We start from the raw sequence: 12,065 nt of genomic DNA, 5'->3' as shown, positions 1-12,065 counted from the left end.
GGTGCTGAGGGGCTTCTGGGTGTCCCTCCCTGGCTGGTCCCACTCCTGGGGCTGGCTGAGCTCCCCTCAGGGTGGGCCCAGTGCTGGCTTTGGGGCAGGGTTCTGCCTGCTCAGGTTGTGCAATCACCTGCTGCAAATGAAGGCTTGTATGGCTCCTTTGGTAAATGCAGAATTGAATTCTGTCTTTACTACCAGCTTGTTTAGCTTCCAGATGGTGAACCAACAGGAAGCAGTGGAAGTGTAACGTGGTTTTGATATAATGGATATGTAAACGTGATAGTTACTCACTGCAATAGACTGCTGTGAACCATATTCCAGCAGTAACCTTTGAAATCCATCACTTGGCTGTACACAAGTGTGATCTAAAGGGGACTTGTAAGGAATTTGCATTTTTTTCTGGAGGATTTTTGATCACTGAGGAGAAAGGAGAATGATTTCTGTCTTTTACCTTTACATGTAGACTAAAAAATTTCAGGAAAAAATCTGCTGAGATTTTGGGTCTTTTGGGATTTTCCATCCTCAGGTCTTTCTAAATACTCTCTGAGCAATCTGAAAATGTCTTCTAAGGCAACTTACTCTGCATTTCCAAGCCCCAGTCGATTCAGCCACTAGGAGCTACATCAAGTCCTTGAAATGCTGTGCTGTGGTTTTATGGCAAAATCTGAAGCACAAGGCTGTTGCAGTGGTTTTTATTCAGTTCATACAATTTAAGAGTTTTCTCTGTTGAATTGTGTCTTGATAAAGTCATTGGGAAAAGATTTTCTTTGAACTTTCATAACTTTTAATTAAATTTTGCTTGAATTGATATGGAAAATGAATTTTAATCAACAGGGTATAATTGTTGGGAAGCAGAGATTATCCAGAGTGATGGCTGCAGACATTTCATTCCTGGGAGCCTCCTCTTTTTGTTGTCTGCTGTGGGCAGAATTCAGTGTGCAAACCCTACCACAAACAGAGTTCTGGCATGCACAATAGTTTTAAAGATTATAATGATAATGTGTCGAGCCCAGGTTTTGGAGGCAGATTTCCATTGCTTCCACCTGAGGCATCACCTGCATGAGGACCCTTAATGTGAGTTAAGGGAATTCCTGTGTTGTGTCCCTGTCTCAGCAGTGCCTGTTTGAGGTCCCACCCCTGGCAGTGGAGCCAGGAGGGAGCCTGGTGTGGGGGAATGTGATTTCTTTGCAGTGCACACCTAAAGACAGAGTCTGGAGGTATTTCTGCCACTGCCCTGGGCCTTTGTATGCTGGTATGCTGATACTTGTAAACACTCTGTTCTGGTGCTCTTTCCTCACTTTTGCTAGTTATGCTGCATTTTTATAAACGTCTCACAGGCCAACACAGACCCAGATGTGCTGCTGTTACCCTTTAGGGACAATATCTGCTGTCTGTGCTTCAGAGCAGCTTTGGATTTCTCATTGCTAAAAGCATGGTAAGCCCTAATTTAACTTTATAACTTTATTCCTCAGGTGGGAGATTTGCTTCTTTCCTGAACCTCATCTAACTTTATTCTTTAATTTTTCTCTCTAAAATTTCATGGCTTTCTGGTTTAGAATTGTGTATCCAAGACGCACAAGAAATTTGAGGCATTTGTTGAACCTGAACTGCAGAGCTTCTCCAATCCCAGCTAAAATCTTGATATATTTATTTACCAAACTTCTGTTTTATAAGCTTGGCTTTAGCACCCTCTAGAACAACACCTAATGCTGTTACTCCTTTCTGCAAAAGGCTGTCTCCTTGTTTCTCACACAGAGACACAGTCCAAGGTAAATTAAAGGAATGTGATTATCAGGACTTCTGAAAAACCCAGTAGTCACTGGCTAAACTGTACCATAAAAAGAACTGAGCCACACCAACATGGGAAATCCCTGAAAAAGGCTGGAAGCAAAATGACCATAATTGAAATCTGAAAGCAGCAACTTCATAAAGAAGTAAGCGAAGAGGCGGCTCTTTGTAAATGATGATCTAAAAAGTGTTCTGGGTTGTGAGACCTCATTTCAAATGTATTCATTAAATAATATTTGAATCATTTAACAGTTTGAACTCTACTGCACTGCTAATATCTTCAGGGGATTTTTTTTTCTCTTCAGTAACAAAGGTGCCTTTGTTCCCGCTCAGTGCTCGGGCTGTGCCTTGGATATTAGTTGGAAACCTGATCACCCGACATCACTCCGAGGCTGCGAGTACAATGTGAGTCGTCTGCAACCCGGATTAAATCAGGCCCTTTGTACAGATGCTGAGGGGCCGTGATGGTGGAGGAGCGATGGTTATGGGCAGCAGGAGCTCGTTAACCCTTTGTGCCTTGGCGGGGACTTGGGAGGTTTGGGGGAGGCTTTTGGAGAGGGGCAGCAGCAGCCAGGCCAGCTGTGCGGAGCAGCCAATAGTGCCGGAGTGATTCCTGCTGGAAAGCAAATAATTCTGTAATGGGCAGGTGAATCCATGCTGCTCGCTGCCTTGGGATGCCTCTTCCCTGCAGTGTGTGGGCAGGGGCACTGGTGTGAATTGGGAAAGTCAGGACTGTGAGCCGAGCTTTAGGAACACACGTTGTGCTGTTAAACCTTATGAAGTAGCCTGATAAATAATAAACACAGGAGCAGCTTATTTGCCTGGTGGCTTTGAGTTCTGGCCGTTCCCACGGCCTGGAGCATCCCTGTCACCCCAGGATGTGCAGAGCCAGGAGGTCAGGGAGCCCCGGGAGCCAGCGTGTCCTGATGGCCGGGATGGGAGGGACGGCAGCCACAGCCCTGGGGAGGGAGGTTCTGCAGGATAAACCACACTGGTCCCCAGTCCTGAGAACCAGTGACTTCCAAACCTGCAGCCAGTGCTGTCCAGGGAGGCAAGGTGAGGATGGAACTGCAGGATGAGGAGAGGAATCGCCAAGGAGAGTGCTCTCCCCTAATACTTCGGGGAAATTAAGTCATCAGGACTTTATCGAACACCCTCTGGCTCTCTCCTTTCACAGTAATTCAATTTATAAGATGATGAAAAATGAATTAACTTTGGTGGTTTTTTTGGCCTCACCCACAGTGAGCCAGACTTTCCAGATGCTCAAAGATTGTTCTTGCTCCACCGTGCTTACATAAATTCCCACCTGGTTCAAGTTTAGGAAAAGAGCAGAACAAAGTTGGTCACACAAACTCCACCATAAAACACTGACAAGAGTTAAACACTGATTAGCCATACAAAGAGGTGCCATTTTGTTATTTATGTTTCACTGAACTATTTCAGGAAGCATAAAACTTTACTGTAGCCAAAATAATTCACTACTATTTCTGCTATGCTGTGTATATATATATAGTTGTGCTATATATATATATATATATATTATTTTTTAAATATCCTCTTCCCAATGTAATATCTGATCCTACACGTGTGTTTTAGAGATGGGAATTGGAAGGGGAAAAATAAAAGCCCAAGCAGGACACTGTGCTACAGACAGGAAAAATTGCTTTCACATTTTTTGTTTTTACTAATTTTACTAATTTACACTCTCAGTGTTGCATGATTTTAGCACTGTCCTGTTTTTCAGTCATCTGAATTATATATTCAATCAAAACGTATTTTTGGTGTTCATTATACGTACACCTTAGCACCCCATGTGCTGCAAAAGTTTTCACCAAAGTGGCATAAAGGGCACCCAATATACTAAATTGGCAAAAAAAAAAAAAAAAAGCTGTTTGCAACAATAGAAAACTCTACAATATTGTGAAAATATCATGATCCATTCTGAGGAACCTGTAAATCCAAACAGGAAAAAAATACACAGATTAAGGTTGCAGCCATGTAAAGGAATTAAAACCTACTGAACAAACCTTGCAGAAGAACTGAACAGAAAAATCCCTGTGAAGGGCTAAGTTCTGAAATTGCTGTCTGTCCCTGTGGGAAATGACTGAGGTGGTTTTAGTCCCTTAACTCTGTTTATTCAGCTATGCATTTTTAAAAATGGGAAGCAGTAAAATGTCTGGAGGAATTTGGTTCAGCCTTTCCAGAAACCACATTGTTGGTAAAACTAAGCATGAAATTTTTACACCGGCAAGGTGAACTTGCCAGAAACTGAATGCAAATCAGGTTTCACAGATGAAACTGTCTTTAATCTCAATTACAAACCATGTCACCTCCAGCCACTCAAGCAGGGAAGGACAAGGAGTGGCAGAGGTCGGATTGCTGGAAGTCCCTACATGTTGCTTTTTAGCTGGTGCCTCCCAGCTCAGCGGCAAATCCCTGTGTGGCACCGTGTGCTGAGCCTGCTCTGGGCACAGCCTGGACCTTGCCAGGCACTGGGATCTGCCCAGAACAGAGCCCTTCCACACCCAGAAATCCTCTGTTCTCAGGAGCTCAAGCAGATGCACACAGACACCATCCCCTGCCTTCCCTCTGGAGCTGGCTCTGCGCTCCCTGCACTCACAAGCTCACATAATGGTTTTACACATTTGCCTCCTGCACCCATTCCACCACCACATTTGCTGTAGTTTGAGAGACAGGAGATACAGGAGTTTCCCCAAACTATTCCAGGCAGAAAGGCTAAAACTTTCCTCAAAATGTCAGCTGTCAGATTCGGAGACCTGTCCTTCAAAATATTACAATTCCTTTCTGAATATCCCTGCTAGGAAGGGAAATCCCTGCCAAGAGGAACCCATCAGCTCTTGTGAAGTGGCTGATGGGGGGCTCTGCTGCAGGGCCCATCACCGGGGCCACCGTGTGACACAGAGCAGGGTTGGTGGCACCACAGAGGACAAGGGAGTGGCTGCAGCTGAAGTACCTGAGGCTGCACTGAAGACAGGACACGTCTGGAGAGCTGGGAGTGCAAACACCGCAGGGAAGTGAGCTCGGGCTCCCTCCATGTCAGGGTTTAAGAGGCTCTTGCTAAGGGCTGGCTGAGCTAAAGTGTCTCGAGCATATGGGCTTATTTTTGTGCAGTTTCTGTGGTGGTTTCTTCGTTAGATTTTCAGTGGTAATGAGCCCACACAGTAGATTGCTGCAGGGAGAAAAAATCATTCTGAATAGGTTTGCTGAATAATTATGAACTGAGCTGAACTCTTACATTTGCTTACTAATTGTATGGTCCGTGATGTTTTATGTATGATGCATTCATTTTGTTAAAAAGGAATTTTTTTTTCTCTTTTTTTTTGCTGAGCAGCAACTTTTCTAAGTGCAAGTTAAACTGACACAGTGGAAAGAGCTGGATTTAAGTCTGATGAATTGATGTTGTTTGAATTATTTTTTTTAACATCAGTCCCACTATTTGGTTTTCAGAGCTTGCAATATGAAACCCAAAATTGTGCTATTGTCTGGAGAGTTGAAATAAATGAATCCCCTCAACTTTGGATTTGGCAGGCACAATTACTATTGTTAATTTAGAAAATAATCCCCAGCAGCTACAACTATTTAAATAATGCCTTTCCTTGCTTCCCCCAAGATGACCAAAACCCCAAGAATGAAAGTAAAAATATGTTTTATAAAATACACTTTTCACTGCTTGGTCTGATGGAGAGAGGTTTCCTTCTCCTTGGCTGGGGACTGTGACCCTTTGTGACACAGAAAGTGCTGGCCACAGCCCAGGGTCAGACACCAGGAGCTGTGGGGCAGCTTGGCAGCTCCAGAGCACATCTCAGGTGAGGAACAGGGGCTGAGCCACCTTCCCGAATGCACACCACAGACCGGCAGAACTGCTCAGTTGGTATCCGACCTTGCCATTCCAAGCAGCTCGCTGTTATTACTGTCAGAATACTTAGGCTGAGATTATTTCCATGTTTGCCATTGTCCAGCTATAGACACCATCTGGCTCCCACCGAAGTCCACAGAAGGGGGGGTGCTGGACGAGCCAGGGGTGGGGATCAGATTCAGGGGGCTCCGGAGAAACTGCGGTGGCTCCGGAGGGAGCGGGGCTGAGCCCTGGTGCGGCGCCCGGACTCGAGGTCCAGGGTGCAGCCCCGGGGGCGACGTCTGGGCCGTTCTGTGCCCATGGCGAGGAGAGGCTCGGGACGGAGCGGCGGCATCCCGGGCCCATGGGCTGCTCGCCCGCAGAAAAGCGGCAGGACGGGCCGGGGAAGGGAGTGGCGGCGGCGCCGGTGCCCCGAGACAAATCCGGGCCGCTGCTCCCGGCGACTCCGCCCGACATCCCCCGCACACACCCTGTCCTTCCGCGGCCAGGAATGCTCGCGGGTCCCGGCCCGCCCGCCCGCCGCCGGAGCGGAACGGGGACACGGAGCCTGGGCCGGAGCCGGGGCTCTCCGACCGCCGTCGGGGCGGAGCGGGGGCGGGCACGGAGCGAGGACCCTGCCCGGCGGGGACACGGAGGGGACACGGAGCAGGACACGGAGGGGGCACGGAGCGGGGATCCTGCCTGACGGGGACACGGAGCGGGGCAGGGAGCGGGACACGGAATGGGAGACAGAGCGGGGACCCTGCCCGGCGGGGACACGGAGGGGACACGGAGCAGGACACGGAGGGGGCACGGAGCGGGGATCCTGCCCGGCGGGGACACGGAGGGGATACGGAACAGGGACCCTGCCGGCGGGGACAAGGAGGGGGGACCCTGCCCGGCGGGGACACGGAGCGCGGCCTCTCCGCCCGGCGGGGGCGCGGCGGGGGCCGGGCGGGCGCCAGGGGGCGCTGTGCCCGTTCGGAAGAGCCGCTCCGACGGCGCGCACGCAGGCGCAGAGGGGGCGCGACGGCGGCGGCGCTGGGGGAGCCGCGGGCGCGGGGCCGCCTCTGACCCGGAGCCGCGCCGGGTGCGGGGCCGGGGTGCGGGGCTCCGGCAGGCGCAGCCGTCGGTCCGGACCGCTGTGCCTATGCAGGGGTCGGCGGTCTCGTCTCTCCCTCAGTCCCTCCCTCTGTTGCCGCCGTTCCCGTAGCGAGGAGCGAGACAGCCCCTCCGTTCCTTTGTGCCGCGGTCGCACCGCGCGTGCTGCTTTTTCCACCCCGGTGCCCGCCCCGCAGCTCCAGCCCCGCGCCCCCCTCTTCCCCCCTTGTCACTTCGCTAAGTAATAATTTCCACGTCCAATTCCATTTCTTCGCCAGTTCTGAAATCTCCAGGCCATCAGCAAGGAGGATAGTTCACATGAAAACTAATTACACAAAATCAATATTTAATCACAGCGCAGCATCCTGATCCTGCAGAAAAAAATCCCGTTAAAACTCTCCTGCCATATACAAACAGTCCTCAGCCGCTTATTTATAGATCTCATTTTTTTTTTGGTGGGAGCAATATTCATTACTATTTCTTTAAACTATCGACATGTGCATCCGCGAGCACCTGAAGCACCGTGTCCCGCCGGCGATCTGTGGGCCCCCGGGCCTGGTGGGTGTTTGTCCCTCCGGGGGAACGGGGTTGTGACTCCCCCCGCTGCCGCAGCGCCCGCTCCCCGCGAGGCTCCGCGCGGTGCCCGGCTCGGGGCGGGCCGGCGGGGCCGCTCCTGTTCCAGGGCTCGGGGCTGCCGGCCGGGTTTCGCCCCGCCGGGCAGCGCGGCCGGTGGCTCCCCACACCCGCCACTTGGTCCCAGCTTCAGTACCCCCCGCCCCGTTTCAGGACCCTTCTCCGGGACCCCGAGACACCGCGCACCTCCCCGTCCGCCCGCGCTCCGTGCGCCGCGGGAGCAGCGGCGCTGCCGGGCACGGGGGGCGGTGCGGGGCGCGGTGCGGGCGGGGCGCGGGGCCGGCGGCGGAGCCACCTTAACGGCAGCTCCGCCCCGGACCGCGGCGCTCATTGGCGCAGCCCCGATGGCTGAAATTCATCGCTGAAATGCAAAACTTGTTGCTGCTCCGCCAGCGCTGGGTGAGAGCGCGGCAGCGCGCGGGGAGCGCGGCGCAGCCCTCGCAGCGCCCGCCCGGCCCCGCGCCCCGGCCCCGCCGCCGCCGGAGCGCTGCGAGCCGCGGGAGCGCACGGCCGGCCGGCGATGCGGCGCGCAGCTCCCGGGCGCCGGAGCCTGTGAGCGGCGGCGCGCCGCCCCGTCGGCTCTCGGGCAGCAGCGAGCGGCGAGCGGCGGGGTGAGCGCGGGCGAGCGGCCGGTGCCGGCGGCGCGGCAGGATGTGAGCGGGGGCGGCCGAGTGGCGCGGAGCGGAGCAGCGGGGAGCGGCGGGCAGCGGGACGGCGGAGCGGCGCGGAGCGGCCATGCCCTGCTGAGGAGCCGCGCAGGATGTTCGGGCTGGAGCAGTTCGAGCCGCAGAACAGCGGCCGGAGCGGCGGGCAGGCGGAGCGGGGCTTCGGCCAGCCCGGACTGAGCATGAGCGCGCACTTCAAGGCGCCGGCCTTCCCCGGCGGCGGCCCGGCACCGGCGGACCCGGCCCTGGGAGCGCTGGGCGAGCCGCCCCTCCTGGGCATGAACATGAGCCTGGCCGGGGACGGCTACGGCTTCCCGGGCCGCGGCCCCGCCGAGCTGCACGGCGGCGGCATGCAGCCGCCTGTGCACGGCTTCTTCGGCGGACAGCAGCCGCACGGCGGCCCCGGCGGCGCCCCCCACCCGCACCAGCACCCACCGCACTTCGGCGGCGGCTTCGGGCCCGACCCCGGCGCCTCCTGCGTGCACGGCGGGCGCCTTCTGGGCTACAGCGGCGCGCTGGGCGGGCAGACGGCGTTCGCCGACGGCTACGAGCACATGGCCGAGGGCCAGGGCGGCGAGGGCTTCGGGCAGCAGCGCCCCGGGACCTTGCCCGATTTCCAGCATCACGGCGCCGGCGCCGCCAGCCACGCCGTGCCGGCGCCCTGCCTGCCCCTCGACCAGTCCCCCAACCGCGCTGCCTCCTTCCACGGGCTGCCGGCGGCCGGCTCCTCCGAGCCCCACGGCCTGGAGCCGCGGCGACTGCCGGCGCAGGGCGGCGTGGACTCGCTGGAATACAATTACCCTGGCGACGGCCCCGCCAGCCACTTCGAGCTGCCCGTCTTCTCCCCGTCGGAGCCCGAGGGGCAGCTGCCGCACTACGGCGGCGGGCGGCAGGTGCCGGCGGGCGGCAGCTTCGCGGGGGCGCCCGCTCTGCCCCGGGCGCCGGGCATGGCCGTGGCCAAGGAGCACCCGCCGCAGCAGCACGGCGTCTTCTTCGAGCGCTTCGGGGGGGCGCGGAAGATGTCGGCCAGTCTGGAGCCGGGGGCCAACGCCAGGCACCCGCTGATGCAGCAGCAGCAGCAGCCGCCACCACCACCGCAACCACCGCAGCAGCCGCCGGGCTTGCTGGCCAGACAGAACTCCTGCCCGCCAGCCATCCCTAGGCAACAGCAAACAGAAGCCAACGCTCCCAACTCCAACCTGCAGGACAATGGGCCCATAATGCAGAACCAGCATGCACAGTTTGAATACCCTATTCACAGACTGGAGAACAGGAATATGCATCCCTACACCGACCCCGTGTTTAATATGCAGCACCCTCCTCCGCAACAGCCACCAAATCAAAGACTGCAGCACTTCGATGCCCCCTACGTGAGCGTCGCCAAGAGGCCGCGGTTTGACTTCCCCAACACTCCTGGCGTCGAGCGCTGCGCCTCCTGGGGCGGCGGCATGCACGGCCCGGCCATGGAGAGTCACCTTTCCCCGACGGCCTACCCTGGCCTGCCGGGCGAGTTCACCCCGCCGGCACCTGAGGCCTTTGGGGGCCCATTGCCACACGGCGGCCCTGAGCACCCGGCGCTGGCGCAGCGCCAGAACGCGGCCCTGGTGATGAAGCAGATGGCCTCGCGAAGCCAGCAGCGCCTGCGGCCGCCCAGTCTGCAGCAGCTGGGGCATCATGGTGAGGTGGGCGCACCCGGCGGCCTGCCCCCGCCAGCCTTCGAGCGGGAGGCTGGTGGCGGCCGCAACTTCGATGCGCCAGCGCCGCACCTGGCCCCCGACAGCGCCTGGTTCGCAGGGCCGCCGCCGCCTGGGGAGCTGCTGCCGAGGCGCTTGGCAGCACCCGGGCTACCGGCCGAGGCAGCCCCCCACGAGCTGGGCCTGCAGCCGGGTGGCCCTGCCGTGCTCTTCCGGCCGGGCGCCAGTGGGCTGGGGCTGCAGGAGCCCTTGCGGATGGCAGGCGAGGGGCCAGCACAGGCCCTGCCGTCTCCCGGCGTCCATCCGCCCTTCACCCCCACAATGGGTGGCCTCTCGCAGCTGCAGTCCCCAGGCAGCGGTGTGGCACTGCCCAGTGCCCCTGCTGAGCGCCGTGGCCCCGCCGACTTCGCCGCTCAGCCCGGCTTTCCCTTTGGGGCGGCGGCGCGGCAGCCGGCGGCCCACGGGGCTGCACCTGCCCTCAGCGCCTCGCCAGGGGCCTACCCACCACCCCCGCCCGAGTTCCCCCCGCCGCCCCCGCCACGGCCCGCCGCCAGCAAGCTGGGTGCCCTCTCGCTGGGCTCCTTCAGCAAGGCGGCCAGCAAGGACAATGTCTTCGGGCAGAGCTGCCTGGCTGCCCTCTCCACTGCCTGCCAAAACATGATCGCCAGCCTGGGCGCTCCCAACCTCAACGTCACCTTCAACAAGAAGAGCCCGGCCGAGGCCAAGCGCAAGCTCAGCCAGGCCGAGCCTGACCCGCCACCTGCTGCCCCGGACTACTTCCCAGCAGGGCCACCAGTAGGTGGGGGTGGCACGGGCAAAGCAGCGGGCACTGGCCCGCTGCTGCCCGCGGAGAGCAGCCTCTCGCCCGGCTACGCGCTGGAGCCGGTGGCCGGTGGCGAGGGGAAGGCGGGTGGCGGGCGGGGTCGGGGTCGCCGGAAACGGGACAGTGGGCACGTCAGCCCCGGCACGTTTTTTGAGAAGTTCTCAGCTGCCGAGGGTGGGGGAGCCGGTGTCAGCCCAGGGCAGCCGGCAGTGCCGGTGGCGGCGGGGGCCCCGCCGGGGGCTGCGGGCGCTGAGCGCGGTGGAGGCACCCCTCATGACAAGCCCCTGACCTCGCCATCCTGGGGCAAGGGCAGCGAACTGTTGCTGGCGGAGCAGCCCGACCTGATGTCCTCCCTGGACAGCGGCATCCAGAGCGTGACCAAGTCAGATGGCAGCTCCCCGCACGTGGACTTTCCCGACGAGGTCAGCACCAGCTATGGCAACGAGGACGAGGTGTCCTCCAGCTCTGACAATGCCACCTCCAAGCCCACCCGTAGCCCGCTGCTGGGTGGTTCGCCCAAGCTGCCCCGTGGGGAGCACGCACTTCTCAACGGACAGAAGCCCCTGGCCCTTGGCCTTCTCAGTACATCTACCTCGACCCCCGACAGCTATGGGCTCAGCACCACGGCGGGCGCTCACCCTGGCACGCCAAGCATGGAGCAGGTGCGGACCCCCACGAGCACCTCGGCCCAGGATGAGATCCACCCCCTGGAGATCCTGCAGGCACAGATCCAGCTCCAGCGGCAACAGTTCAGCATCTCGGAAGACCAGCCCTTGGGGTTGAAGAGCAAGAAGGGAGAGTGTGCGGGGCAGAATGGGGACAGTGACCTGGGCAGCTGCTGCTCAGAAGGTGTCAAGGGCACCATGAGCACCATCGACCTGGACTCCCTGATGGCAGAGCACAACTCCACCTGGTACCTGCCTGGAGAGAAGGCCCTGATGGAGGGGCAGGAGGAGGACAAGCCCATGGCGCCCTGGGAGAAGCCCAAGCCCCCGAACCCCAGCAAAGAAGGTATCACTTGTCCCACGTGGGCACTGGCACAGGGGTAGGGGTGGTTGTGGGCTGCTTGGGGAAGGGGACGTGCTGGGGCTGCAGCTCTGGTAGTCTGGGCACACGCTGGCTCCACACCCTCTTCACTCCTGGTGGGTGTCAGGCACCTTCCCAGCCTGGGCTGGGGCTACAGGAATGCTGGGTGGCTCTGCTGGGGGGACCAGTGTAGGGACAAAGTGCCTGCTGCCGGACTGGCCCAGGTGACAACTGCCCCATGGCATCTCTGCTGCCAGCCCTGTCCCTGTCATGCCTCCTGGGGAATGGGCAGAGAGGCTCCCAGTGAGCCCCACCTGAGCTCCTGGGCCTGGGGTGCTGCAGAAGGGGATTGCAGCCTGAGGTGCTGAGGAGGGGGCTCCTGCAGGGTCCCACCAGCCATGGGGTGCTGAGGAGGGGGCTCCCACAGAGCCTGGTACCAGCTGAACCGCCCAGCCACTTTCCCAAAACTGTGACTGAGGATT

At 58.5% G+C, this 12,065-nt stretch overlaps 1 protein-coding gene across 1 annotated transcript in view; it reads left to right on the top strand.

Annotated features, from left to right (window-relative positions):
* Positions 1 to 8,071: 8,071 nt before the first annotated feature.
* Positions 8,072 to 12,065, top strand: part of MN1 (MN1 proto-oncogene, transcriptional regulator) — a 34,262-nt gene continuing 30,268 nt past the window's right edge. Inside the window, exon 1 of the mRNA XM_033075923.1 lies at positions 8,072 to 11,568. Coding sequence (XP_032931814.1) covers positions 8,136 to 11,568 — 3,433 coding nt within the window. The 5' untranslated portion in view covers positions 8,072 to 8,135. The remainder of the gene's footprint in view (positions 11,569 to 12,065) is intronic.

Source organism: Catharus ustulatus, chromosome 18 (genome assembly GCF_009819885.2).
Source record: "Catharus ustulatus isolate bCatUst1 chromosome 18, bCatUst1.pri.v2, whole genome shotgun sequence".
NCBI lineage: Eukaryota > Metazoa > Chordata > Aves > Passeriformes > Turdidae > Catharus > Catharus ustulatus.
This window is presented reverse-complemented; position numbering and strand designations above follow the sequence as displayed.